Here is a 26,330-nt window from a genome sequence, read left to right as displayed (position 1 = left end):
TGAGAGTTAGTATTTTGGAGGGGAAAGGTTTGAATCATCCATCACATCCTACTTTGGACATATTGATCTGCCCTACACTCTGACCAGAAAGACGCCAGCTGAACATATGACCGGTCGCAATTTTTGTATGCCACTGGCCACTAAGCATTCACTGATATCCAATGAGTTTGTCAGAGCAAAAGCAAAAGAAATCACAAAGCGACAGGTTAAAACATAAGTACACAACAAGTGAACAAGCGCAAGGAAATCACAATTTGAAACAAAAGCAAAATGCTGCAGATGCTGGAATACTCAGCAAGTCAGGCTGCATCTCTGGAGAGACACAGAGTTAACATTTCAGGTCGATGAACTTATATTTCTATCTTCCTTCTGTTCTGATGAAGGAATTTTTAAGCCAGTAGAAAGGAGAGGAGGCAAGAAGAACAAAAGGGAAGGTCTGTGATAGGGTGAAGGGCAGCGGAGATTAACAAAAGATTTCATGATGCAAAAGACAATCTCTCCAGTCCTACTCTCCATCACAGACCTTCCTTTTTGTTCTTCCTGCCCCCTCCCCCTTTCTACTGGCTTAAAAACTCTTACATTTCTATCTTCCTTCAGTTTTGATGAAAGTTCATCGATCGGAAATGATAACTCAGTTTTTCGCCACAGATGCTGCCTGACCTACTGGTTATTTCCAGCTTTTTGTGTTTTTCTGCCACAATTTGAAGATGGAGATCTGGCTTGCATCAGACAGCCAAACAATGACCACAAACTTGCATCACCTCTATCAGGATCAAAGCTGATCAAGCAGTTTCTTGGTACTGATGCTTTTCCATTGGATGACAACACAACATGGGATGCTTTGCAGTGTGCAGATCAGGATATTTTAAGAACAGAAATAATGAGGATACATTCTGTTTTCCAATGAGCAATTATGATATTGTTCATCCGCCTCATTGAGTTGATCACGCAAAACCACATGCTCAAGTTTGTACAGCTTAGCACTATCATCAAGGACCTTCACATCTCAAAGACTATGGGCAGAATTGTACATGCCTCGGGCAGACGTGCGCACGGGCCTGACCCGTCCAGCTGTGAAATAGTGCGAGGTGACGTCGAGCGAATGTCCTAACGTCATTGTGTGCTCATGTGTTATCTCTCTTGGTGAACGGCGCGGCAGTCAGAAGCCCGCCCGACAATTAAGCAGGCAATTAAGTCCATCAAGGTGAGTGACTTTTTTGTGACCCATCCACTTTTATGGTTGCCAGGCAGGCCAACTGGCCAGGCGGCCTTTACATTTTTGCTCAAACCTCAATCCAGAGTGGGATGAAATCTCCCTGAGGAAATAAAATAGTGAGACACCTGGGAGCTGTTTTTTTTTAAATGAGTTATGCTTTCAGATGCTTGATTGAGCTGCATGGACGTATTTTGCAGCATTTTTAATGTTTTGTTTATGCCGTGGAGGTCTGCAGTTCCCTCAAACAGCTTTCTGCCTTCAGGGAGCTCATTGGAAGCGCTCACCAGCACCCAAGGTGATATAGGTACCCACCCTCTTCCGACCAGCAGTGCTGAGCCTTTCTCAGCCCATGTTTCATGATGGCTGCCCATTAATTGGCCAGACAATGTGATATCGCAGTTGGGGGCCCGTTTCCTGTCTGCTCCCGGGCCCGACGATCATGCACGCCTGACAAGCGAAAAATTCAGGCCTATCTGTACTTAAAGAAAATGGACAAGCTGAACTCCAAAAGATGACTCAATGTCCATATATTTGTTGTTTATGATTGTTTAAATTAATGTCTTTAGCTTTGCAAGGGGCAAAAACCTAGTTTTCAACTGTTCAGTGCTTGATAGAGTGTGGCTGATATCTGTTCTCTGTTATGTATGATTCGTTAAGCTAGGGTGTGGCAGCTTAGGAAAAAAATAAACTGGAGACAGGCAGATGTAGGCATGAGAGCAGACATTCAAGCACTGAATAAAACCCCTGCACATATATAACCTGGAGAGTATCATCTCTGTATTTCTCCGAGGTACAAAACACAACTACGGCAATATAGTTTCAAGTCAGAATGATGCATGGCTTGGAGGGGAACTTACAATACCTTAGCTTCTTTCCAGTGGAGAACAGGAAACTGAAGAAACATCCTTTTGAGATGTTCAATATTCTCAGGGTAATCCATAAGCTGAACCTTGGCCAGTTCTCCCATGCTGATCCGACTCTCCTGGTCTGCATTCTTCATTTTACCAATTAAGAAAAAACTTAACTACAAGGTTTAAAAACTCTTTAATTCCTGTCATTGTGGAACATGAATTATACCTTGGTTTACTGCATTAATTACATAACATTAATTATACTAACAAGGACTGATTTAAGTTAATTGCACGTCTCACCTAAGACATGAAATTGCTGAGCCTTTAATCCTGATGCTAAATTTAGCAGTACAAAGAAAGATATGCTGCTTTATACTCATATCTACAATCCTTGTTAAAATTAGCAAAACAAGGAAAATACATTCATTGAAGTTTTACGTTTAGAATGCCTGCAAGAAAATTAGTATGTCAAACAGAAACAATCATGCTTACTTGTTCCATAAGCAAAGCTTAAGGTATGACAATGTAATGGCTTTCTTATAACTCGTAATCCAGAGGTACGGACTAATAATCCAGAGTGTAAAACTTCAACGGCCATTGTGCAGTTTGAGAATTTGAATTCAGTTTTAAAAAGAAAATCAAGAAATTAAAAAATTGTATCAGTAAACTGGCAATGAAGCTGCTGAGTGTTGTAAAAACTAATGTGATATTAGATTGGGAAACTGCCGTCCTTACCCTGCCTGGCTCTTAACTGCTCTCTGACGTAGCCTAGGAAACCAGTTAGTTGTGTCAAACCACTATCAGTGGTGTAAAGAAGCAGCCCAGCTCCAATACATGCTGGGATTGCTAATATCCTGAGAATAAATTAGGAAAAATAGCTTTGCTTTGATGTAAATAATAATGTAGTTAGTAATAGAAATTCCCTCATTAAAACAACTCTTTGTCTTTAATCAAATGTAAACATTAAAAAATAAGCAATTGTGGTAAACAAAATCCAACAACTCTCCAGCCCACATAGGTCATGGCTTTCTACTTAGCTGAAAAATAATGACTCTACTATGACCTTAGACACTAGATGGCACTAAATGTTCAGTCAGCTCAGACTTATGATAACAGTTTTGTACAAAAAGGTTAGTACTCAATTTTATTCTACACTGGAATAGAACACATCTAGTTTTTACATTTAACTTTCTTCAAATCTCCTTTTCTTCCGGCATAATATTTGGTCACACTCTTTATTTGCATTAAAACATCGGGTGAAAGACTCAGGTTCATGGAAGGAGTTATTAATACAGCAATTGTGCAGATTCAAATTAATAGATTAAAACATCTCACTCTGTCGGAAATTCAATTTAACTGAAGAGGCAGTTTCCTGAAGTATGGAGAATTTGAATGTTCTGATGTAACCACAAACAAGTCAGTCATTGATAGTTGAGTTTCAGCAACAAACCCAAACTGAATGAGATAATCTGACTGGCTTTGCCTTGATAGTGGGCAAGTCTGGGACAAGGGGATAGATTTTAAAATCTGAGCCTGGTTATTGCGAAGCAAGCTAGGAACACTTCCTACACTCAGAGTGGTAGGATTGCGGAACGGTCTCCTTAAAAGTGAATAGATGCTAGTTCAATTAATATTAAGTCTGAGATTGATAAATTTTTGTTAGGAAAATGTACTAAAGGGACATGAAACCATGGCGAGTGGATGAAGTTGCAATGCAGTTCAGCCATATCATTGACTGGCAGAACAAGCAAGAGGAGCTGCATAGCTTACTCTTGTTCTCACGTTCCTATGAGCTCAAGGCAGGCCTCCCTTGAAATTTGGCAACCTATTGTTTGGCATTAGATGGCCATAGCTTGACACCATCCAGGACAAAGCAGCCCACTAGACTGGCACCCCATCCACCACCTTAAACATTCACTCCCTCCACCACAGACTGACAATGGCAGCAGCGTATACCATATTTAAGATGCACTGCAGCAATTCACCAAGGCTCCTTAGACAGAACATTCCAAACCCTCAACCTCTACCACCTAGAAGGACAAGGGCAGCGGATGCTTGGGAACACCACCACATGCAGGGTCCCCTCCAAGCCCCACAAACCATTCTGGCTTGGAACGATAATCACAGTTCCTTCACTGCCGCCAAGTCAAAATCCTAGAACTCCCTTCCTAACAGCACTGTAGGTGCTTCTATACCATATGGACTGCAGTGTTTCAAGATGGCAGCTCACTACCATCTTCAGAAGGGCAATTAGGGATGGGCAATAAATGCTGGCCTAGCCAGCAATACCCATATCCCATGAAAGAATAAAAAAAGGACAGATCTTTGGGAACACATCAAATTTGAATTTAATGCTTTAACTTCAAAGAGAATATGGGTAAGCCAGTTAACAGGTACTGGCAACAGGTCCACCCTCAGAGAAACAAAAGGTAATCTCCTCAAAGTTAAGTGCCTTTGCCTCTATTGGATCTTACTTCTTGCCAGAAATTATTGGCCAGCAGTTGCTTATCGCAGCCAGCTCAGCAGATTTGAGAATCCCCATTCCACTTGAAGCTTCAATGGCCAAAAAGTCAGCTCCCTACAGCATTGGAAATCTGAATCTGACTTAATTGCAAAGGTGGAAACATAGGCAGATGTTCATTGGAAATTCTAGCAATAAGCGAGAAAAAGTAAATCATCTCAGGGGTATTAACAATGTGAAGTAGGTCCCTCTTACTCACCTGACCTCCTACTTGGTTCAATTTGATTTATCACAAAGCTAATCCTATTTCCAACAGCCAAATAGGAAGAGAGTCTATATAGGCCACAAAAAGCTCAAAGTTTGTTATTGCTTCAAAATCATGATAATAGTTTAGAACAAAGAGTGCTTGGCATGTAAAGTTACACAGGACCTTTCGATTTACTAACAGGATCAAAGTCAACAGTTCAAAAACAATATTAATTAAAAATTCTTGACCAGGGCTTTCTGCATCTGTGCTCAGCAATCCATGAAAGGGTGAAAAATTTTGGGATAAGTGAGCAGACTAATCCATTCTTTGTTTACATAAGTGCCAGTTATTCATTTGTAATTTTTTTAAACTTGTGCTGCAAATAAAGATGAACCTCAGTACTGACCAATTTATAGGAAGAGTTGCTTTCAGAAGTCAGTCTTGAGCTTGTCCACCAGTCAAACCTAATGCCCTTGTCCTGCACCTGTGGTTTAACTTAAAATAGTGTTTAAAAAGACTTGCATTTATATCGTGCTTTCATGACCACCGGATGTCTCCATGTCCTTTATAGCCAATGAAGTGCTTTTAGAAGTGTAGTCACTGTTGTAATGTAGAAAAAGTGGCAGCCAATTCACATTCAAAAACCTCGACAAAATATGATGATAACCAGGTACAGTATTCTGTTTTGTGATGTTGACTGAGGGATAAATATTGGTTAGGACACTGGGGAAAGCTGCCTGCTCTTCTTCAAAACAGTGCCATGGGATCTCTTACATCCACCCACGTAGGCAGATGGGACCTTGGTTTAATGTCTCTTTCAAAAGCTGGCACCTCTGACAGTGCAATGCCTTCCGGATTACACTAGAGTGTCGCTTTGAGTTTTGTGCTCAGACCCTGGAGTGGGACTTGAACTCTTAACTTTGTGATTCAGAGGTGAGTGTGCTACCAACAGAGCCATGGCTGAGAAAGTTATAATTTTCTCACCTGTCTTCAAAACCCACCCCTCTGGAATGGGGAATCAGTTCAATAGCTTTTTCTGCAACATTGCCAGGACCTGAATATTTCTCTTCTGCCTCTTTGACCAGCAAAGAATACACAATTTGATCAATGGCAATTGGACAGGATGGTTGCTTATATAGACTTGGACTATATAGAGACATTTCCAACCTGCATACAAGTTGTCACTCAGCTATACTTGGCTCCTTACATATCAAAAACTACTGTTGCAGTTAAATCAACATATCAGGGCTTTTTTTTTCTGAAAAAGAGATGATAATCACATAAAGATAGCGCTGATGTTGTTGATATTGATACTAGTTAATTGAGGAGGGAAGGTACCCAACTTAAATTTAGGCAGCAAGTAACATGTGACAATGAACTTTAAAAATATTCCTGCTAGTCTGTTGGATAGCCTGATAACTTTATTTCTAAACTTATAATGCGAGCAGAGAGGTTCCAATAATATATTTGATATTGATGCACAAGAATCCAGAGACATTTGCTGACTAGTTGAATCACCTGAGTTTGGACAATACGTCACCAATATCTTCAGAACATAAAGTTAGCTACATTAGAAATGTGAGCAATCTTTTGACACAGGAGTTATTTGTTTTCAAAAACAAACACAAACTGCACGAACAATCTATTTCATGGCAGAATTCAACTCTTTCTATTATGGTCTAGCATCACTAATAGTTCCCAAAAATACGCCAGCAGTTTTTATGGGTTTTGAAAAATCAAGTGTATTTTTCACATACAGTTATACTTAATTGGCATCATTCCAAAACTTGGCAGTACCTACAAACTTTTACAAAGCTTTGTTACTTTTCTTAAATTTATTAAAGGAGCTGCATAGCTTAATTTGACAGTCTTGTTGATGGAATCACGAATTTTACCACTAATCTACCAAACACAAGAATATAATCAAGTGAAGCCACTTGCAGCCTGACCCCATTTCCCAAGCAGCACATGGTACAGTGACAGATGCAGGAGACTCACAATCACATCTGTCACACTAGCTGAACGGCAAATATGGTGGGTGTAGTTGGCAGCAGTTGTGCTTGAAATCAATTTAGGGCTTCTAGTTGTAAAAAGTATAAAAAGAAAAAAAAGTGCTACAGATTAAGTCTAAGCTGGATATTGTGCCTTATTTTTAAATCTTGCCATACTTGTTCCAATTTAAGAGGCGACAGGTTACAATAGTGGAGATATTCATGCCCATAAAGAAGGGTTTAGAAAGAAGACAGACCTGCATTTATATAGCACCTTATTTATATAGACCTAGGTTACTTATGCATTAAAAGGAGCAAGTGGAATATATTTTAGCTTACATTTTCCTGCCTGCCTAACAATGCCAAAGCTGGAGAAAGTATCTACAATAGCGCTTGAATATTTGATACTGAAAATTTGCAACAAGATCAATTAAGTCATATCAATGTACAGAGTTGTGGATTCAAATTGCCAGAAAAACACAGCCTTAGATTCCTGGTATGTATCCTTTTCAAGCCATGTAGATCCCACTCCTAGACTGAATGCATGACTTGGCAAGCAGAGGAAACAAAACAAGGAATAAGCAGAGTACACAATAGATAAAGTAGGATATATTATATTTAGATACAGTATAAAAAAAAGCAAGATTTTTGGAATGCTCCTGCTCAAAACATGGGGAATGAGTGAAAAAAGTAGGTTGAAACTCATACAAATTAGGTCCTGGCCAAACATCCATTTTAACTAGTTGGAGACAGAGCATATGACTGCCCCAAACTTGGCCAATGGTGTAGGAAAGGGTGGGGTAGTGGAATTAAGGACTCCTTGCCCTGGACCTTTATCCTTGAGGTGGGTAGCGGACATCGGGAAAATTCTCGGCTCAGCCTATCCGCTGCAGGAGAAACTGCCCACAAAGGCAGAATCTTCACTGCCGGGGTGGGTGCGAGCTGGATTAGGACCATCCAACTTGAGAAAAAGTTTGGAGGCAGCCACAGTGACTGTTTAAAAGGCCTGTCTCCGTGCAGTGGGCTTTGTTCCAGTTAAAAAACACAAAGGCCCTCCAACCCTTACCCCTCATAGCCCCTCAGCCTCCAAACACTGCCCATGGGCCATCTATGTCACCACATGCACCCCCAACCCCTTACCAACCTACCCCGTATGGCCCCTTCATGCCCCCCATGCCAAGCTATGGCATTTCCATGCCCATTGACCCACTATACACTGTAAAAAACCAATGGGAATGGGAGTGCCGTAGCTTGGCGTAGGGGGGCATGAGAGGGACCTTTGAACTTACCTTTTGCAGTCTGGGGTTCACGGCTCCTCTAAGGCGTGAAACCTGGCCCCACTCCAAGAAAATTGCATAGGAAGAGGACATGCCTATCTCTGCAATGGAACCAGCCAGGCCAGGAGTGCCATTTATGGGCTTTTGACAGGAACCAGCCCACACTCTTTAAATGCGCTTCCGAAAATCAGAGAGCCTGGAAATGGGGTCAGGAACCCTGGAATCGAGATCCACCCATTGTTTTTAAACAGCTCCTGAGTCATCCCGACTTGGTGAAAATCCAGGCCCTTATGTCAAAAGGTCCCATGATTTTAGCCTTTAGAGTGGCTGAGTGTAGGGTCAGCATAGGTATCAGGTGATTGGCTGATCCAGTGACAGTTGTAAGAGTTGTTAGAGAATAATTGGAGATTAAGTGAACAGGCTAATACTTATGATAATACACTTACGATAAGGCCCCTCATTAGTGATTCTGCTACTGCTCTCAGTGGGCTGGGGCAGATTTAATGGAAGTGTTTTAAATCACGAAGGGTTTAGATCAAGTAAATAAAAAGAAACTGTTTTCAATAGTTAAAGGGTTGGTAACTAAAGGATACAGATTTAAGGCGATTGGCAAAAAAAAAGCAGAAATGACATAAGGAAAATCTGTTTTAAACATCAAGTGGTTGGATTTGAAATGTACTGCCTGATATGGTGGTGGATACAGACTCAATAGTAGCCGTCAAAATGGAATTGGATAGAAACTTGGAAGGAGAAAATTTTGTAGGGATGTGTGGAAAGAGCATTGGAGTGGGGCTGACTGGATAGCTCTTCCGAAGAGCCAAGGCAGACTCAATGGGCTGAATGGCCTCCTTCTGTTTTGTACTATTGCATGATTGTGGTCTGCACTTCTATAAAAAGAGATAAGAAAAAAAATTAAAGACCTCCTTGCCCCTTAAACAGGGAACACCATGAAGAAATTTCCCTGGGAGTGGCGTTGGTGTAATACACGGCCAGGACCCGGACAAGTTCTGTGGAAGGGTCATGAGGACTCGAAACGTCGACTCTTTTCTTCTCCGCCGATGCTGCCAGACCTGCTGAGTTTTTCCAGGTAATTCTGTTTTTGTCCCAGATATCTACGTTGTACTTGTGGCCTGCTTTACAAGAAGGGAATAACATCTGTGCCCATATTGGTGTGGACACCCATCACTAGAAGGCTCACTACCCCCACCCTGACCCTGCACCCTTCAGTGGACGAAGCAGCGATTCTGGCAGAAGTGTAAGAATTATTGGCCTGCATATTTCCAGGGCCCAAGTGTTTAACTTGTATTACTTCATTTCTTAGTTTTATTTTCACAGAGTTAATGCTGTAAGAAGACCGCATGCTGCTGGCATTCAAGAGTCATAATTCCCGCAAGTTTTGTCTTGGTGTCACAAAGTGCATAGAGAACAAAAAATGTTTTTTCCCAGGAAAACGCAAATTTTTTTTTGCAAGAGGCAATTGAATTCACATTTAAACATTGAAGATATTTAGGTCGATATCCAACATCGACTGTTTTCTGTACTTACCCATACATCTGCATGACAAAGCCTGGGCTGCAGAATCCACACTGACTTCCATTGTAATCAGCCAATCGCTGTTGTATGGGGTGTAAACCTTTCTTTACAGACCCCAGTGCCTCTATTGTTATCACTTGATGGTTTTTCAATGACAGGAGAGACCCAATTGGAAACAAACACTGCAAAATTCAAAAGTATAGCACAATATGCCCTTTAGAAATCACAAGGTTTAGCATTTAGTTTGTATTATTATGCTGCTGTACATAAAGTACATAAAACGTCCAAACCAAAATCAGGTCTGAAAGCTTTCAAAATAGTATTTAGGTCTATCCAACATAGCTTTTTGATGAATTTAGGATCACTGAGATGAGGAATAAGTAGTAAAGCAGCTCAATTGCAGCATCAGTCACTCATAGTAATAAAAACAGAAAATGTTGGAAATACTCAGTGGAGAGAGAAACATAATTAATGTTTCAGGTCCATGACATAGCTTCAGGGCTTAAAATTTTGATGAAAGGTCATTGTTCTGGAAAGTTCTCACTTTTTCCCTCTCCACAGATGCTGCCAGACCTGCTGAGTATTTCTAGCACGTTCTGCTTAAATTTCAGATTTCCAGTATCTGCAGTATTTTGCTTTTCTATCACTCTACCCAATAATGTGCCTTAATCCTAACCTCAGAAAAGCAGGCATGTCATTTTGGGCAATTTGAGCATGACCTTCATGTTACTTTTCCGCAACACAATGTACAATTTGCTGAATGTACGGAAAATGACAATCATTTAAGGAATTGGCTTGCTGGGATTACTGACCCCTTATTGTGCTAGAGATGAATGGACATACACAATTAAGTCACAAGATCTTCGGGGAATTGTACATCTTCTAAAATAGGTATTTCACACTTATTAGGCACAGTAATTGCAACAGCAAGTACCTCAGATTCGGTTACCATGAGTTACCATTTAAACAAACACAAAACAAGGCAGAAAATAAAACCAAGAGTATGTTAGCACAAAAGGAGTATTGTTTTTGAAATATTCAGTTTTTAAAAATGGCTGTGTTCACTCTGCAGCTACAAAATGGCCAGTAGGTGGCAATGTGGAAACATTTCACATAAAAAGGAGGAAAATGCTCCCAGTACTTTAAATATATGATGTTATTCAGAGGTTCACAATAGTGACTTGATTATTCTAGATTAAAAAGTGTCAGTCAGCAAATGTCTAAATATCAACCAGTATTTATGCGCTAAATATAGTATTACATATTGTTATTATTCGGGAATCTGTCACATTTGTAAAACAGACTGCTTCAGGTAAAAATTAATGTGAATACTATTACATTATGTATTTATACACTTCCCAGTATGCTACTGATTATCCATCAACACAACTTTGATCAATGACAGAAAATTGGGACAATAAGTAGGAACTCCTATGCTCACCACCATTGACACTCCACAATCTCAGGAGGATAGTCATAGTAACACAACAGCAGCAATTTCGAACTTCCCTTTATACACATATGAAGTTCTGCCCTGCTGTGAGGAATGTAACCTAGCTGCATAGTTGAGAACTGATATTCCCTACAAGCTGGTTAATAGGCAGTCCTGAGGCACCAGTTCATTTGTAAAGCCTGTGTTGACACTGCTTCAGCAGGATACAAAAAGAGTTCAAGGATAAGCAGAACATAAACAAATTTTGGTCACAACCTTTCAAAATAAAAGGCCATTGACATCTCAGCCACATTTAAACTTGTCCTTTTGCAGAGGAATGTACAGCGATGTGTAATTCATTTTTTTCTTGCCACTCTGGTTGATCTCATGTGGCAAAATTTGTCCTAATCTTTAGAGTGCACGATCATGAGTTATATGGAAACGGAAACCGATTTTGCAGAGACTTCTGCAATTATATGAATCTTCAACAGTGCCTCTTGTGAATACTGGAATTATTTTCAGTTTTTGATTCATTCGTATCATGAAGAGAGAATGGTGGAAGGTAACTGAAGTGATAGAATACAGTGGATTGGCTGATAAAGTGGTCAAACATGCTTGAGCACCTGCCGATGTCAGAAAGTAATAAAATCCATTCAGCCTAGTTTGCATGCCTCAACTAAAGTATTTAAAATTATCTAATTAGCCCCACATCCTTGCTTTCTCCCCTGTAGTCATGCAATTTTCTCCCCTTTATGCACTTATCCAATTCCCTTTTGAAAGGTGCCATTGAATTTGCTTTCACCACCCTTTCAAACAGTGCACTCAGATCAAAACTTATTAAAAAAATTCTCATTTCACCTCCAGTTCTCTTGCTAATTATCTTCAATCTGTGTACTCTTGTTACTGACCCTTCAGCAAATTAAGTTTATTTATTCTAACAACACTTCTTATTGTAAAGTGTTAATGTTTATGTTAATTAGACAATGATGTTAATGGTGATGTAAGCATGACATCAGATCAGATGACCAAAGGAACAGTTCATAGAATAGTCTGCATAAACAGTAATGTTTCTTGTCATGCAGTTCTGGTTGTAAATAGCTGTAAATAGTTTAAAAACTTAATACAGCCTACGTCCAAATCACTCAGTGTAAGAGTAACCTTATTCAGCCCAAAACCAACATGGAGCCTTGGACAACGTTCCAAACCATTCATGATTTTGAACACCTTTATTACATCCCCCCCAAAAGTTCTCTGCTCTAACTTTAACTTGGCTAATCTCTCCACTTAACTAAGTCCCAGATCCCTGGTACCATTCTGATAAAGCTCTTCTGCCCCCTCCCCACTCTCCAAGGCCTTGTAGCCTTCTTCAAAGCATCCAGAATTGGACAGAGTATTCTAGCTGAGATCTAACCTGTGTTTTATACGAGTTTAGCACAGTTTCTTTGTTTCTGCACTCCTAAATCTCTATTTATAAAGCCATGGATTTCACATGCATTTTTAATATCCTTATTGAACTTCTGCCACTTTTAAAAGATTTGTGTAACACCCCTAGATCTCTGTTCATGTACTCCCCTTAAAACTGTCTCATGAATTTATATTGCCTCCCCTCATTCTTACTTCCAAACTGCATCACTATGTTAACTTGCATCTCCCAGTCTATATCCTGCTGACGTCTGCTACAATCATCTTCACTGTTTACTGCACTTATGAGTATCATGTCATCTGGAAACTTTGAAATAATGACATGGACTTGGGGGATACAGGCATAAATATATCAAAAAGAGATGTGACCGTAAAACTGAACCAAGAGAGACCACTGTACATCCAGTCTGAAAAAACAATCGCCCGCCACTATTCTCTGCTTCTACTTTAACCAACTTTGTATCCAATGTCCCTTTAATGCCACTGGCTCTAATTTTGACAATAATCTATATTATGTGGCACTTTGTCAAATGCCTTTTTGAAAGTTCATATACATAACATCATCAAATGCAGCACCCTCACTAATGCTCTCCATAACCTCAAAGAAGTTAATGAAGTGGGACTAACTGGATTGCTCTTTCAAAGATAAAAACAAAAAAAACTGCGGATGCTGGAAATCCAAAACAAAAACAGAATTACCTGGAAAAACTCAGCAGGTCTGGCAGCATCGGCGGAGAAGAAAAGAGTTGACGTTTCGAGTCCTCATGACCCTTCGACAGAACCCTTCTGTCGAAGGGTCATGAGGACTCGAAACGTCAACTCTTTTCTTCTCCGCTGATGCTGCCAGACCTGCTGAGTTTTTCCAGGTAATTCTGTTTTTGTTTTGCTCTTTCAAAGAGCTGGCACAGGCATGATGGGCCAAATGGCCTCTTTCCATGCTGTATCATTCTATGATAGTTAGTCAAAAGTGCTTTTCTGTTAACAAAAATACTCATTCAGCACCTCAGCCATGCCCTCAGCATCCACAGGGTGATCTTTTTGTTATCTAATTGGCACCACCATTCTTTTGACTATTTTTTTTAGTATTTGTAAGTGCATAAGAAGGTGTTAATGTTCCCATTTATCTACTTGCTAATCTATTCTCATACACTCTCAATGCTCCTCTTGCTTTCTTTTTCAGTTCTCCTTTGCACTTATGTTTATTCAGCTGGGTTCTATAATCAATTATGAGCCTAATATTTGTCATAAGACTCCTCTTTCTGTTTAATTTTAATCTCTATACCTTTTGTCATCCAGAATTCTAGTTTTGGATGCTCTGCCTTTTCTTCCCCTCTTGTGGGAATGTATCTAGTCTCTACCTAAAGTATCTCCTCTTTGAAGGCTTCCTGTTGTTCATTTACTGCTTTATCTGCCAATCTTTGATTCCAAAATACTACAGCCACATTCCTTTCAACCCGTCCTCCTCCAACTGCCCTCACATTCAATTTTTTCTTATCCTTTTCGCCACCAGACTTGGACTCCAGAATGGAAGGTTCCGCCCTCTGATTCTGACTGTAGTTCTGGGAAATGAGGCATCGCAAGCAAAGCATGTTTCAGTGGGAGTGTATTTAGAAAAAGTGATCACAATATCATTAGATTTATAGCTATGGGGCAGGGATGTCAAAGAGTGATTCCCACTAGGCAACTGAACATGCACAATCTTCCACTTTTCTGCTCATGAGTTATGCACCCACGAGCAGCACAGCGAAGCTAACATCCCCATCATTACCTCATGCGGGTTGAAGGCCCTGGCACCATATTTAAATGGCACCCAGACACTGGGCACTCTTTTCAGCCCAGGAGCTCCGGATCCAAGTGACCAAAGATATCAAAGAAAAGAAAGCAGCCTTGGCCCACACAGTTCAGTGATAACTCCCTGAAGATTCTCCTGTAGTCCGTCCAGGAAAGGTGTGGAGCAGGACCACAATGGCCTGGGAGGAGGTCGCTGCAGTGGTTAGTACGAGTGGGGTCCAAAAATGGACTGCCCTGCAGTGCAGGAAAAGAATGAATGATCTGCAGTGTACCAGCTACTCAATGCAAACTCTCATTAAGGGCATCAGGCCATCTAAGAGTTAGAATGCACAGGGATGTCACACACGGCCAGCAGATGGGACATCAGCACTGAATGATGCCAGGCACTTTAGGTGCTCCATCGCATATTAGTCCCTGGAGAAGCGTTGACAATAGGCACACATGCTTCTGAACTGCTCATTTAACTAACTGCCTCAAAATCGATCCTTGGTTTTTCTGCAGGGCAAGATAGCACATAACAAGTGAGAGTGAGCCAAGAAGGGAGGTGGTACTTCAGATTTGTCTCCTTAGTACATTTGAGGAACAGGCCAAAGAGCTGGCAGGAGAATAGTGAGACCATGCCTGTGTGGAAAAAGACATCAGCCTCCCCAAAAACCGGGTGATGACACATTCAGTCTCAATCTGCGATATGTGGGCATTGACTATGAGTGATCTTTAATGTATGAGCCCGCTTAGTCAATCACTAACTCTTTCTTTTCTCTATTCCAGGTACCAGCAAGAACAGGGGGTGGGCATCACACTCCATCTGCCACAGCCCCAGCCCCCAGGACACCTCTGAGGAGGAAACTGCAGTAGCCTCAAAGTACCATCACGACATTCACCTGCACCCTCCACCGGTACAGCACAAGTACATGCACGTCCTAGTTCTAGAACAGGCGCAGGTTCACAATCTGGTGAGTACATCACAGACATAGATCCATAGCTGGTGGAAGAAGTGACAGCTGAGGTCTCTGACACCGGAGGACTGCTGGAGACCAGGATGACAAGACTCAGGGCCTGGCCCTAAGAGACCTGTTGGAGATGTAGGGAGAGACAGGGAACATCAGGTAGAGTTGCCAGAGGATGTCTGCAAGCTGGATGAAAGGCTGAAGTGGTCTGACCACGTTCTGTCTGTTGTCATGGCTCTGGTATGTGAGTGCATGGATGCCTCCATGGGAAGGATGGCAGGTGCCTTGGAGACTCTGGTGAAGCAGAACACCCAGTTTCTGCCAGATGTGTGCTCAGACTGGCAGTCCATTGATCTAACCATGGGTGCAGTTCAGCAGTAGCTAGGTGAAAGGGGATCATGGCACCTCGACCTCCCTCCAAGTACCCCTTCCCTCAAGGAGTCAGGAAGGGCCATCGGGTACATAAGGGAGGAGCAGCACCAGCTAGCCATCCTGGGGACATCCACCCAGGACAATCTACGGATGCCCTGCCCCTCTGCCAATGAGCCCATCAACTCCAGCAGGTCAGGCCGAGGAGGTGCATCTGCACCTAAGCAGGAGATCCTTAGCTGGCCGGAGCCCTCAAGGCCTCGGGCCACCAGGATCATCTGAGTCAACGGAGCTTGGCAGTCAGCAGGCTGCCTCCAAACCTGCTGCAGATGTGGGGGTTGCACCTAAAGGTAGTGGTAGAGTTAGGAAAATTAATAAGTATTGAATGCACGCAGATGGCACAGATGTACACATTATATATAGTCATCACAATTTTAAATATTTGTTGAATGTAGCCATTTTCAAGTCTCACAGATTCCATTTTTCTAGTAGTTGCTTCAAAGTTTCGCAGTCAGTTAAGGCTCCAGGATGTTGGCCCCAGTTGAGTCCAATCAAGAACTTCTATTGCTTCAGTTCTCTCACAATATCACCAGAATGAGCAGTCTATAATAGCACATGAGCAACATCAGGTAATGGCCATAATTTGTCAGTGTGCTGCCTGGCCAATACTTCTATCAGCCAACTTTTGCTGCTAACCATGATGCGGCCTCAGGAGAAGTGCTCATTCAGGTTATTGCATTTGCTGCTACTGTTGCACTGATGTCAGTTGTGCATGGATGGCAGGATTACACATGGTGACTTAAATCAGCTACGTGTGTCCCAAGTTTCAGTGTGAATGCATTTTCAGGTGTGAGAAACTGTTGTTGGGCACTGTAATGGTAAAAACTGAAACTCAGAGGCTAGCCTAACTGACTGGAGGAAGATGTAGTAGGCACACTCAATGATTAATGTCGTCCCTTGGTGAACTGTCATTTTCAACAACCGTGCAGCTGAACTAGGCAAGTAAAGATACAAACGGGAACCTTAGCCTTGACTGCAAGAGGGATCAGAGTGCATGATTTAAGAGGTGTGTGTTCATCTTGCTGAAGCCGTTTCCAGAGCTCACATGGAATTTTGGTGGGCCTGCACACCTCCTTAGCAAATTTGTCAGTGGTCCTTGGGTAAAGGGATAGCACTCAATTCGAGTTGGAAGTCATTGCATGACAGGGCCTCTAGTGACTTAGGAATGGCCTTATGTGCTGTACTATCTCGAGGATTGTGATGCGTAGCCAACCCTCTAAGGCCTCTGCAGGGGCCATGCAGGAAACAATCTGACCTTGGTTGGTGTGTCCAAAATAACTGCTCACAGACTCGCCCTAATGCAAAGGCCATTTAGGACAGAGGTTTTTAAGGCTTCAGAAGATTGCAGGATCCCAAGTGGTTGTACCTCAGCAACCCATAGTCCAGATGAGGCACTCTCATTGACCACACTGCAAATAAACCTCAAAACTTAACTGTATGATCACGATATCAAGTTTAATGCTTTCATGATGTGTGAATGGTGATCGGGGTGCAATAGCAAGATGATGCTTCAATCTGCATTGGGGAGCGCTGGTGAGGGGACACATGGTGCTCCCTGCCGAGCCATCTATCTGTAATGCCTGAAAGAGTGATATGTCTTGTCCCTTAGTGAGCAGGTATCAGGGTGACAGGAGTGTGTCCCTGGCTAAGTTTGAGTTCCAGCTGCTTATAAGCTGCTGTGCACACTGACTTGGTGAGGACATGGGTGAAATAACAATTCCATCTAAAGTATTCTAAGGTCATGGAAGAAGGGAGTGTTGTTCAGGTTCTACAACTGCCATCTATCACCAATGCTATGCATTTAGCCAGTGTTTAGCACATTCCAATGATCAACCTGACATCAGGGCACATAATGATTTCTAATATTTCCCTAATCTGTAAGAACTTGAGAGAGAAATTCTCTGAGCAAAAAAGTGCTGAGGCCTCCCAGGCAGCAAAGGCAAGAAAAACAATTGTGAATAAATGTCAGCACATTACCCCTTCTGGAATCTTGTAGCTATCAGATTCTCATGGGCACATCTGCCACATTGTACCTGTTATGGCCTCTTTATGTGGCTCGTCTACATCCTCACCCTTATCAAATCCATTGCATTCAACGTCCTCCTCATCAAAGGAGACATCTCACTCCTCCATTTCTCCCTCAGGCAAGACATTCCCCCCCTTTGCAGCATTAGGTTGTGCTGGGCGCAGCAGACAATAATTATTCTGGACACACACTATGGTGAGTATTGGAGACCCCCATGGAAATGCATCTTCAGGAGGCCTATCATCTTCTCTATCAAGCACCTGGTGGTGACATGTGCAGCATTGTATCTCTCTTCAGAAGCACCATGTGGATGGCGACTTGGCATCATCAGCCACATCTCCTGGGGTATCCCTTGTCCCTGAGGATCCAGCCCAGCAAGTGCCTAAGTTCCTCAAATATCTGTGGCACCCGCGAGTGGGTCAAGATGTAAGAGTTGTGAGAGCATCCTGGGTACCTAACACAAACCAGGATTTGCCTTCTGTGATCATAAAATAGCTGCATGTTCAGAGGATGAAATTCTTCTTGATTGATGCAACATTCTCCTGTCAGGGAGCTCTCAAGGCCACATGCATGCAGTTGATGGCACCCTGCACCCGTGGGAAATCAGGTATTGCTGCGAATCCCACAACTCTGGCAGCCTGGCTTTTGGCATCAAGTGAAACTGGAGATACTGGCAAGCTCTAGTGAAAAGGACATCTGTGACCATCCATATGCCTTGGTGTCACCAATTGGGAGATGCAGCCCTGGAAGGACCCACTGGCAAAAAGGTTCAGTGCAGCAGTCACCTTCAATGCCACCAACATGGGATGCCCTCCATGTCCGTGCTGCATCAGCTCCTCACAGAGAAGGCGGCAAATGTGAGCTACCACATCCCTGGACAAGTGAAGACGCAGGCAGCATTGCCTTTCACTCATTTCTATTTATGAGCAGCACCATATATATTGCTGTGGTCAGGCCACTGGTCTCTATTGCATTTTCCCCTCTTCAGGAGCATCTTGGACTTCTTGGGGCCCTGGTCCCTTTTGCTGCTCAGGGCGCTGCTCCTCCTGGACCTGTGCCAATCGACGATGGACCCTTCTCCCCAATTGTATTAGAGCAAGATCTAAGGCAGGGTTGCCTGCATTCTCCACACCCTTTGTATCTGTGAATATATAGATTTTATAACTTAATTAAGCTTTCACTTGCCAGGTTACACTCCAACTCCAAGCCAGCAAGCCAGTGCTAAGCCCTTGGCCTGTCCTCCATCTAGACATGGCATCCCCAGCTGCAGGTGAAGGACAACCTGGAGGACCACAGGTGGGTGCTCCTCCTCTTCATAAATGACTGAGCACACAGACATTGCAAGTTGACCAGGGGGTGATTACAGCTATGTGCGAAAACCCTCTGTCAGGCAATTGTCAGCTTGCCTCCATGAGCCTAGACACTCTATAGTGAGAACATAGCCTTGTAATGGAAAGAGTTTCTGCATTATGTCTCGTCAGCCATGACTACTTAACTGGGATTAATGAGGCTTGGAGTGTGCATCTAGCTGCTGCCCAGCACCATGCCCCTTGAATCAATTCACCTCCATCCCATTTCTTATGTCTCTATCAGGAACAAATGGCCAATTACACCTACTCAACTCCAGCCCCAAACCTTAATGGATTCTCCCAGGAGTGTGCCCCATTAGTCATGGAACAATGCTCCTTTAATGGGCATTTGAACCTCGAGAGCAGTACTCAGCTGAGCCTGGTTCTCCATGGCTTGAGCAAATAATTAATAGGGTGCCCCTTCAATTGGCCCAAAAGAGTCATAAACTCCCGCTTTGAGACCCCTCCTATATTGTTTTTTGCCCGACTGCTTTTCAAATGTCATAACTGTGCAAAGTGGAAGATGGTTTTTCCTCAGTTTGTAAGTACTTCCACCACATTCCAACCTCCCCGGTCACCAACCAAGTTCCTCTTATCCTCCTCCATAGTCATCACCTCCTAATCCCACTACTTCTTGTGACCATCAGCCTCCCTAAGTTACCCTTGTCCCCATTATTATTTATGTTGGTATTCCTGTTCTCTCCCGTTCTCTTCAATGTTGACGTCTCCATGCTGTTATTCTGACCCCTCACATTCTTGAGGCCCACTGCAACCTTACGTTTAGAGAAACCCCCACCATTAATTTGGAGAGGAAACGTGATTCCAGCAAGTTGGCATTTTAATGAGCATTCATGACATGCTAATTCACACAAATGGGGTTCCTGATATTGTTCATCGGGAAGCTCAACCTGCCTTGAAAGTCGAGAGAACAAAATTCCAACTTCTTTGCTGCTGTTGGAAAACTGATTTTTTAACTCAAACCAAATTAAGCGTCCCCACATGTCATGATTCCCGTTGCTTGTGGGAGTGGAAGATTCTGCCCAAGTCTCCAATGCCAGTTTCTTACTTGTTGGGCTTTAACCATAACAGATTAGAGAAAGTCCTCATGTTACACACTTCAGCGATTCCTCCCCTTTTCGCACTTTACCCTGTTATGTTCCTGTTTATATTAAGATAATTAAAGCCCATTACCATTACTCTATTGGCCTTGCACCTGTCTGAAATTTGTCTGCAAATTTGTTCCTCTATCTCCTTTCTATTATTTGATGCCCTATAGTATATACCTAGCAGCATAGAAACTTATCTTCTGCTCCGATAGATTCCAGTTTTTGAACCCCCAAGCACATCATCTCTTTCTAGAGCTATAACAAAATCTTTGATCAATATTGTCACCCACATGCCCAGTCCCCTTTCAGCTTCCCTATTTTTCCTGAATATATTGGAGTCAGGAATATTAAGTTGTCATTCCTTCTCTTGCTTGAGATAGATCTCTGTTATTGCTGCGATATCATAATCCCATGTGGCAATTTGCACATCTGCAGCTCACATGGAAGCACATGCACTTCAAATCCACCTTAGTCCGTTTTGTATTTCTCCCTTCTGACACCTCAGGTTTCTGAATTAGTCTTTATTCTAATGCTGTTTTGTCTGTCTCAAACTTCTATGTACCTCGTTTCTCCTCTGTTGTGTCATCCTGGTTCCCCTTCATTTACCTGGAATTTTCTTCTGAAGTGACAATATTTTTTGTGAATTTTGCCTCTCCCAGAATGATGACTGAGGGGCTTAATAATGTGGGCAAATGGTATCATCGAATAGGTCAGGTTTGATTGACCAGTTGCTATGTCCCATCTTTATTTAATCTTTTCTCATGTGCCATATCCAACAACAGTCTATGGTCAAGCTGAGGGGTGATCCAATAGAGATCTTGAAGACAATAAAAAGGTTTGATAGGGTAGACATAGAGAAAAATGTTTTGACTTGTGGGTAGAGACCAAAACGAGAGGTAATAAATAGAGCATTGGTGACAAATAAATCCAATAGATAAATCCAATAAATCCAGAGGAAACTGAATTTAATGTCTCTCTTCACTTGCTCTCATAAGTGTGTGTTTCGGTTAGCATACCTAACTTTAATAATTAACCACTAACGGTGGTATATTGTTTCCTGCAAATCAAAGGGAATATCCACCACATGTTTCTTTTCTTCCTGAAAGGTTGGAACTACTACTATCACCTTCAACCAATATGTACAGGACAAAACCATTGGTGAAATTTATTTACAAGTCAATTAATATAAATAGTTCAAATGATACAGCAAGATACTGAAGAATAATAAAATTAGAATTAGTCCATAACGGATTAAAATACCCTTTTCAGAACTGATTTTTGGGATTCTGATAAGTGACAAGATTCTTGGATATAACCGTCAGGTTTGTGCCTTGGCAATCCTTCCAAATGCAATGATATACAAGAATAATGCAAACCTCAGTTCATTCCTGGAGCTCAGAAGCTCCAACCAAAATAAGCTAATTGGAGAATTTGCCAGTACTCCCTCAGACCAATGTAGCTTGAAGTTAGAGCTGCCAGTCATTCATGATCAAAGACAGGAATGGTTATACAGAATGCTATTGATCAGATGCTCACTTGCTGGCTTCGTCATGAGTAGCTATTAATGCCTTGACCATATCGAATTCAAACCACATCTAAAATAGTGCCTTTGTATTTTGACTAAATTCCAGATCAGTCATTGTGATCTTGGTTCTTTTGGTCAACTTGATTTTAGACCTTTGCTTTGAAATTTGGATAGGGAAAATAGCTTCCATTTTACCTTGTTACTTTCAAAACTGTGTGAAATAATACACAGAAATCTCCCTGTCATGGCACAATACGGTTACATCCACAATTCATCAGTGAACATGTGAACACCAGCTTTCTATGAGCATAATCTATAGATGAGGAAAGCCTATTTACCTTCTTCTTGGGCGCATAACCACTTAACCTCACTACCACCAGCATTCTGAAAATGGAGTTATGTCATTTTTGATGCTGTCTGGCCATAAAAATCTACATACCACTAGTTCCTCCCAATTTATTTATTGTTTTTACAAAGTTGCTGTTGATGCTCCAAAGTGGAATATATTTACTGCAAAAGGAGTGCAGCCGACTAACTGAGAGATGACTCGGAGTCCGGTGAGAAGGGAGTTCGGTGAAGGGAAAAAAGGGGTTGTTCATTTCCTCTTTCTATCTTTTTCACCCCATAGAAATTGGTTCTTGCTCTATTACAGGGAAAGAAGCTAGCTGTTCAATGAGTATCTGGTAAGTGGGTAAGCTCTATTCTATACCTAAGGTTTAAAATATTACACAATTTGGTGGTAACATTATAAAATATATAAGAAAGCAACATTAAATAAGTGATTAATATAATGAAGTAATTATTTAAAACACATTAAGGATGGCAGGTCAGGTGACATGTCAAGGCTGCAGCATGTGGGAGTTCCTGGATAACATTGTGATCTAGGGCAAACACATCTGCAGTAAGTGTTTGCGGCTTGAGGAACTTCTGCTCAGAGTCATTGAGCTGCAGGCTGAACTGCAGGCTCTGCAACACATCAGGGAGGGGGAGGGGGAAAGGCAGCCGATACATCACCATCTGGAAGTTCCCCTCCAAGCCACTCACCATTCTGACTTGGAAATATATCATCGTTCCTTCACTGTCGCTGGGTCAAAATCCTGAAATTCCCTTCCTAACAGCACTGTGGGTGTATCTAGACCAATGGACTGCAATGGTTCAAGAAGGCAGCTCACCATCGCCTTCTCAAGAGCAACTAGGGATGGGCAATAAATGCTGGCCGAGCCAGCAAAGCCCACATCTTATGGATGAATTTTAAAAGAGAGTTACCTGGATGCTTTACACCAGGAGGCACTCACGCCACTTAGGACAGGGTCTTCTGATTTGGTCAGGGGCCAGGAACAGGAGGGTGTGACTACAAGTGAGGCAGGTAAAGGGACCCTGAGGGCAGGGGTGCAGGAGTGTGAGCCCCTGCATTGTCTAACAGGTTTGAGGTTCACTCAGCTTGTTTGGGTAAGAGTGGGGGCTGCAGGGTGGATGAGCAAACTGATCATGGCACCATGGGACAGGAAGCCATCCAAGTGGGGGCAGCAAAAATGAAATGTAGTGGTAGCAGGGGACAGTATAGTAAGGGGGATTGACACTGTTCTCTGTAGCAAAGAGCTAGAGTCCAGACAGCTTTGTTGCCTGCCCAATGCCAGGGTTCGTGACATCTGCTCAGGCTGGCGAGGTACTTGCAATGGGAGGCAGAGGATCCAATGGTAATATGTAGAATATCCAACTGGGGAAGGGGCAATACTGGACCTGGTATTAGGGAATGAACCCGGCCAGGCAGTCAAAGTTTCAGTAGGGGAGCATTTCGGGAAAAGTGACCATAATTCAATAAGTTTCAAGGTACTGGTGGATAAGGATAACCGGAGTCCTCGGGTTAAGGTGCTTAATTGGGGGAAGGCTAATTATAACAATATTAGGCAGGAACTGAGGAATCTAGACTGGAGGCGGATGTTTGAGGGCAAATCAACAACTGACATATGGGGGGCTTTCAGTTGCTAAGAATTCAGGACCGGCATGTTCCCGCTAGGACAAAGGATAAGTCTGGCAAGTATCAGGAACCTTGGATAACGAAGGATATTATGAGATTAGTCAAAAAGGGAAACATTCGTAAGGGCTAGAAGGCTGGGAACAGATGAAGCCTGTGGAGAATATAAAGAAATTAGGAAGAAACTTAAGCAAGGAGTCAGGAGGGCTAAAAGGGGTCATGAAAAGTCATTGGCAACCAGGATTAAGGAAAATCCCAAGGCTTTTTATACGTATGTAAAAAGCAAGAGGGTAGCCAGGGAAAGGGTAGGCCCACTCAGGGACAGAGATGGGAATCTGTGTGTGGAGCCAGAAGAAATGGGAGAGATACTAAATGAGTACTTCTCATCAGTATTCATCAAAGAGAAGGACTTAGCGGTCGATTTGCCTAGGGAAGAATGTGTAGATAGCCTGGATCATGTTGAGATCAAAAAAGAGGTGTTAGGTGTCTTGAAGAATATTAAAGGTGGATAAGTCCCCAGGGCCAGATGGGATCTACCGCAGAGTACTGAGGGAGGCAAGGGAGGAGATTGCTGGGGCCTTGACAGAAATCTTTGTATCCTCACTGGCTACAGGTGAAGTTCCAGATGACTGGAGAATGGCCAATGTTGTTATATCGTTTAAGGGTAGCAGGGATAATCCAGCAAATTATAGGCCGGTGAGCCTTACATCGGTGGTAGGGAAATTATTGGAGAAAATTCTTCGTGACAGGATTTACTACCATTTGGAAGCAAATGGGCATATTAGTGAGAGGCAGCATAGTTCTGTGAAGGGGAGATCGTGTCTCACTAACTTGATTTAGTTCTTCGAGGAAGTGACAAAAATGATCAACGATGGAAGGGCAGTGGATATTATATACATGGATTTCAGTAAGGCCTTTGACAAGGTCCCTCATGGCAGACTGGTACAGAAGGTAAAGTCGCACATGATCAGAGGTAAGCTGGCAAGATTGATACAAATTGGCTTGGTCATAGAAGACAGGGTAGCAGTGGAAGGGTGCTTTTCTGAATGGAAAGCTGTGACAAATGGTGTTCTGCAGGGATCAATGCTGGGACCTTTGTTGTTTGTAGTATACAACATAGTATTGTGGTAAGTGATTTGGAGGAAAATGTAACTGGGCTAATTAGTAAGTTTGTAGACGACACTAAGGTTGGAGGAGTTGCAGATAGTGAAGAGGACTGTCAAAGGATACAACGGGATATAGATCGGTTGGAGACTTGGGCGGAGAAATGGCAGATGGCGTTTAATCCGGACAAATGCAAAGTAATGCATTTTGGAAGGTCTAATACAGGTAGGAATTATACAGTAAATGGTAGAACCCTTAAGTGCATCGACGGGCAGAGGGATCTGGGTGTACAGGTCTACAGGTCACTGAAAGTGGCAACGCAGGTGGTTAAGGTAGTCAGGAAGGCATATGGCATGCTTGCCTTCATTGGCAGGGGTATTGAGTATAAAAGCTGGGAAGTCATGCTGCAGCTGTATAGAACCTTGGTTAGCCACACGTGGAATATTGCGTTCAATTCTGGTCGCTACATTACCAGAAGGATATGGAGGTGTTGGAGAGGATGTTTACCAGGATGCTGCCTGGTCTGGAGGTTATTAGCTATGAGGAGAGGTTGGAGAGACTCAGATTGTTCTCACTAGAGTGACGGAGATTGAGGGGCAACTTGATAGAAGTTTACAAAATTATGAATGGCATGGACAGAGTAGATAGTCAGAAGCTTTTTCCCCAGGGTGGAAGAGTCAATTACTAGGGGACATAGATTAAATGTGAGAGGAGAAAACTATAGAGGAGATGTGCGGGGCAAGTTTTTTTATGCAGAGGGTAGTTAGTGTCTGGAATTCACTGCCAGAGGAGGTGGTGGAAGCAGGTACGATAGTGGTGTTTAAGAGGCAGCTTGACAAATACATGAATAGGATGGGAATAGAGGGATACGGACCCCGGAAGTGCAAAATGTTTTAGTTTGATTGGCGCAGGCTTGGAGGGCTGCAGGGCCTGTTCCTGTGCTGTACTTTTCTTTGTTCTTTGTCCATAATAGCTCTATATCTAAACACATGTAGCATTCAAAACAAAACAGATGAACTGATAGCACAAATAGAAATAAATATGTACGTTCTTTACATTACAGAGACATGGCTACAGGACAACATAGATTAGGACCTGAATATTGAAGGGTATGTGACATTTATGAAGGACAGGAAGATAGGAAAAGGTAGAGGGGTGGCTCTGTTAATTAATGATGGTATTAACACATTAGAGAGGGTTGACCCAAGTCAGGATGTAGAACCGGTTTGGGTTGAGATAATGGGAGCTTTCCAGAGAGATACAGCAATAGTCATGGGGGATTTTAATCTGTATATAGACTGGAAAAATCAGATGGGCAAGTGTAGCGTGGATGAGGAGTTCATATAATGTTTTCAGGATAGTTTCTTAGAACAGCACATTCTAGAGCCAACCAGGGAGTGGGCTATACCAGACTTGGTATTGAGCAATGAGGTAGGATTAATTGATAACCTTCTAGTGAAGGCACCCCTAGGTAACAGTAATCATAATATGATTGAATTCTACATTTAGTTTGAGGGAGAAATGTGTGTGTCCAAGGCTAGTATTTTAAACGTAAATAAGGGCAATTATGAGGGCATGAAAGCAGAGCTACCTAAAATGAACTGGCAAATGAGGTTAAGGGATAGGTCAATAGAAGTTCAGTGGCAGA

The 26,330-nt window shown here is 42.4% G+C and overlaps 1 protein-coding gene across 4 annotated transcripts in view; it reads right to left on the bottom strand.

Moving 5' to 3' along the window:
- Positions 1-26,330, bottom strand: part of LOC121277294 (xanthine dehydrogenase-like) — a 232,519-nt gene that overhangs the window by 170,643 nt on the left and 35,546 nt on the right. For all 4 annotated transcript variants that reach the window (XM_041186576.1, XM_041186574.1, XM_041186575.1 and 1 more), the window contains one exon: positions 9,589-9,758. In XM_041186576.1, coding sequence (XP_041042510.1) covers positions 9,589-9,758 — 170 coding nt within the window. The remainder of the gene's footprint in view (positions 1-9,588; positions 9,759-26,330) is intronic.

Source organism: Carcharodon carcharias, chromosome 4 (assembly GCF_017639515.1).
Source record: "Carcharodon carcharias isolate sCarCar2 chromosome 4, sCarCar2.pri, whole genome shotgun sequence".
NCBI lineage: Eukaryota > Metazoa > Chordata > Chondrichthyes > Lamniformes > Lamnidae > Carcharodon > Carcharodon carcharias.
Note: the sequence above shows the minus strand (reverse complement) of the source record. Positions and strands in the feature narration are given on the sequence as shown.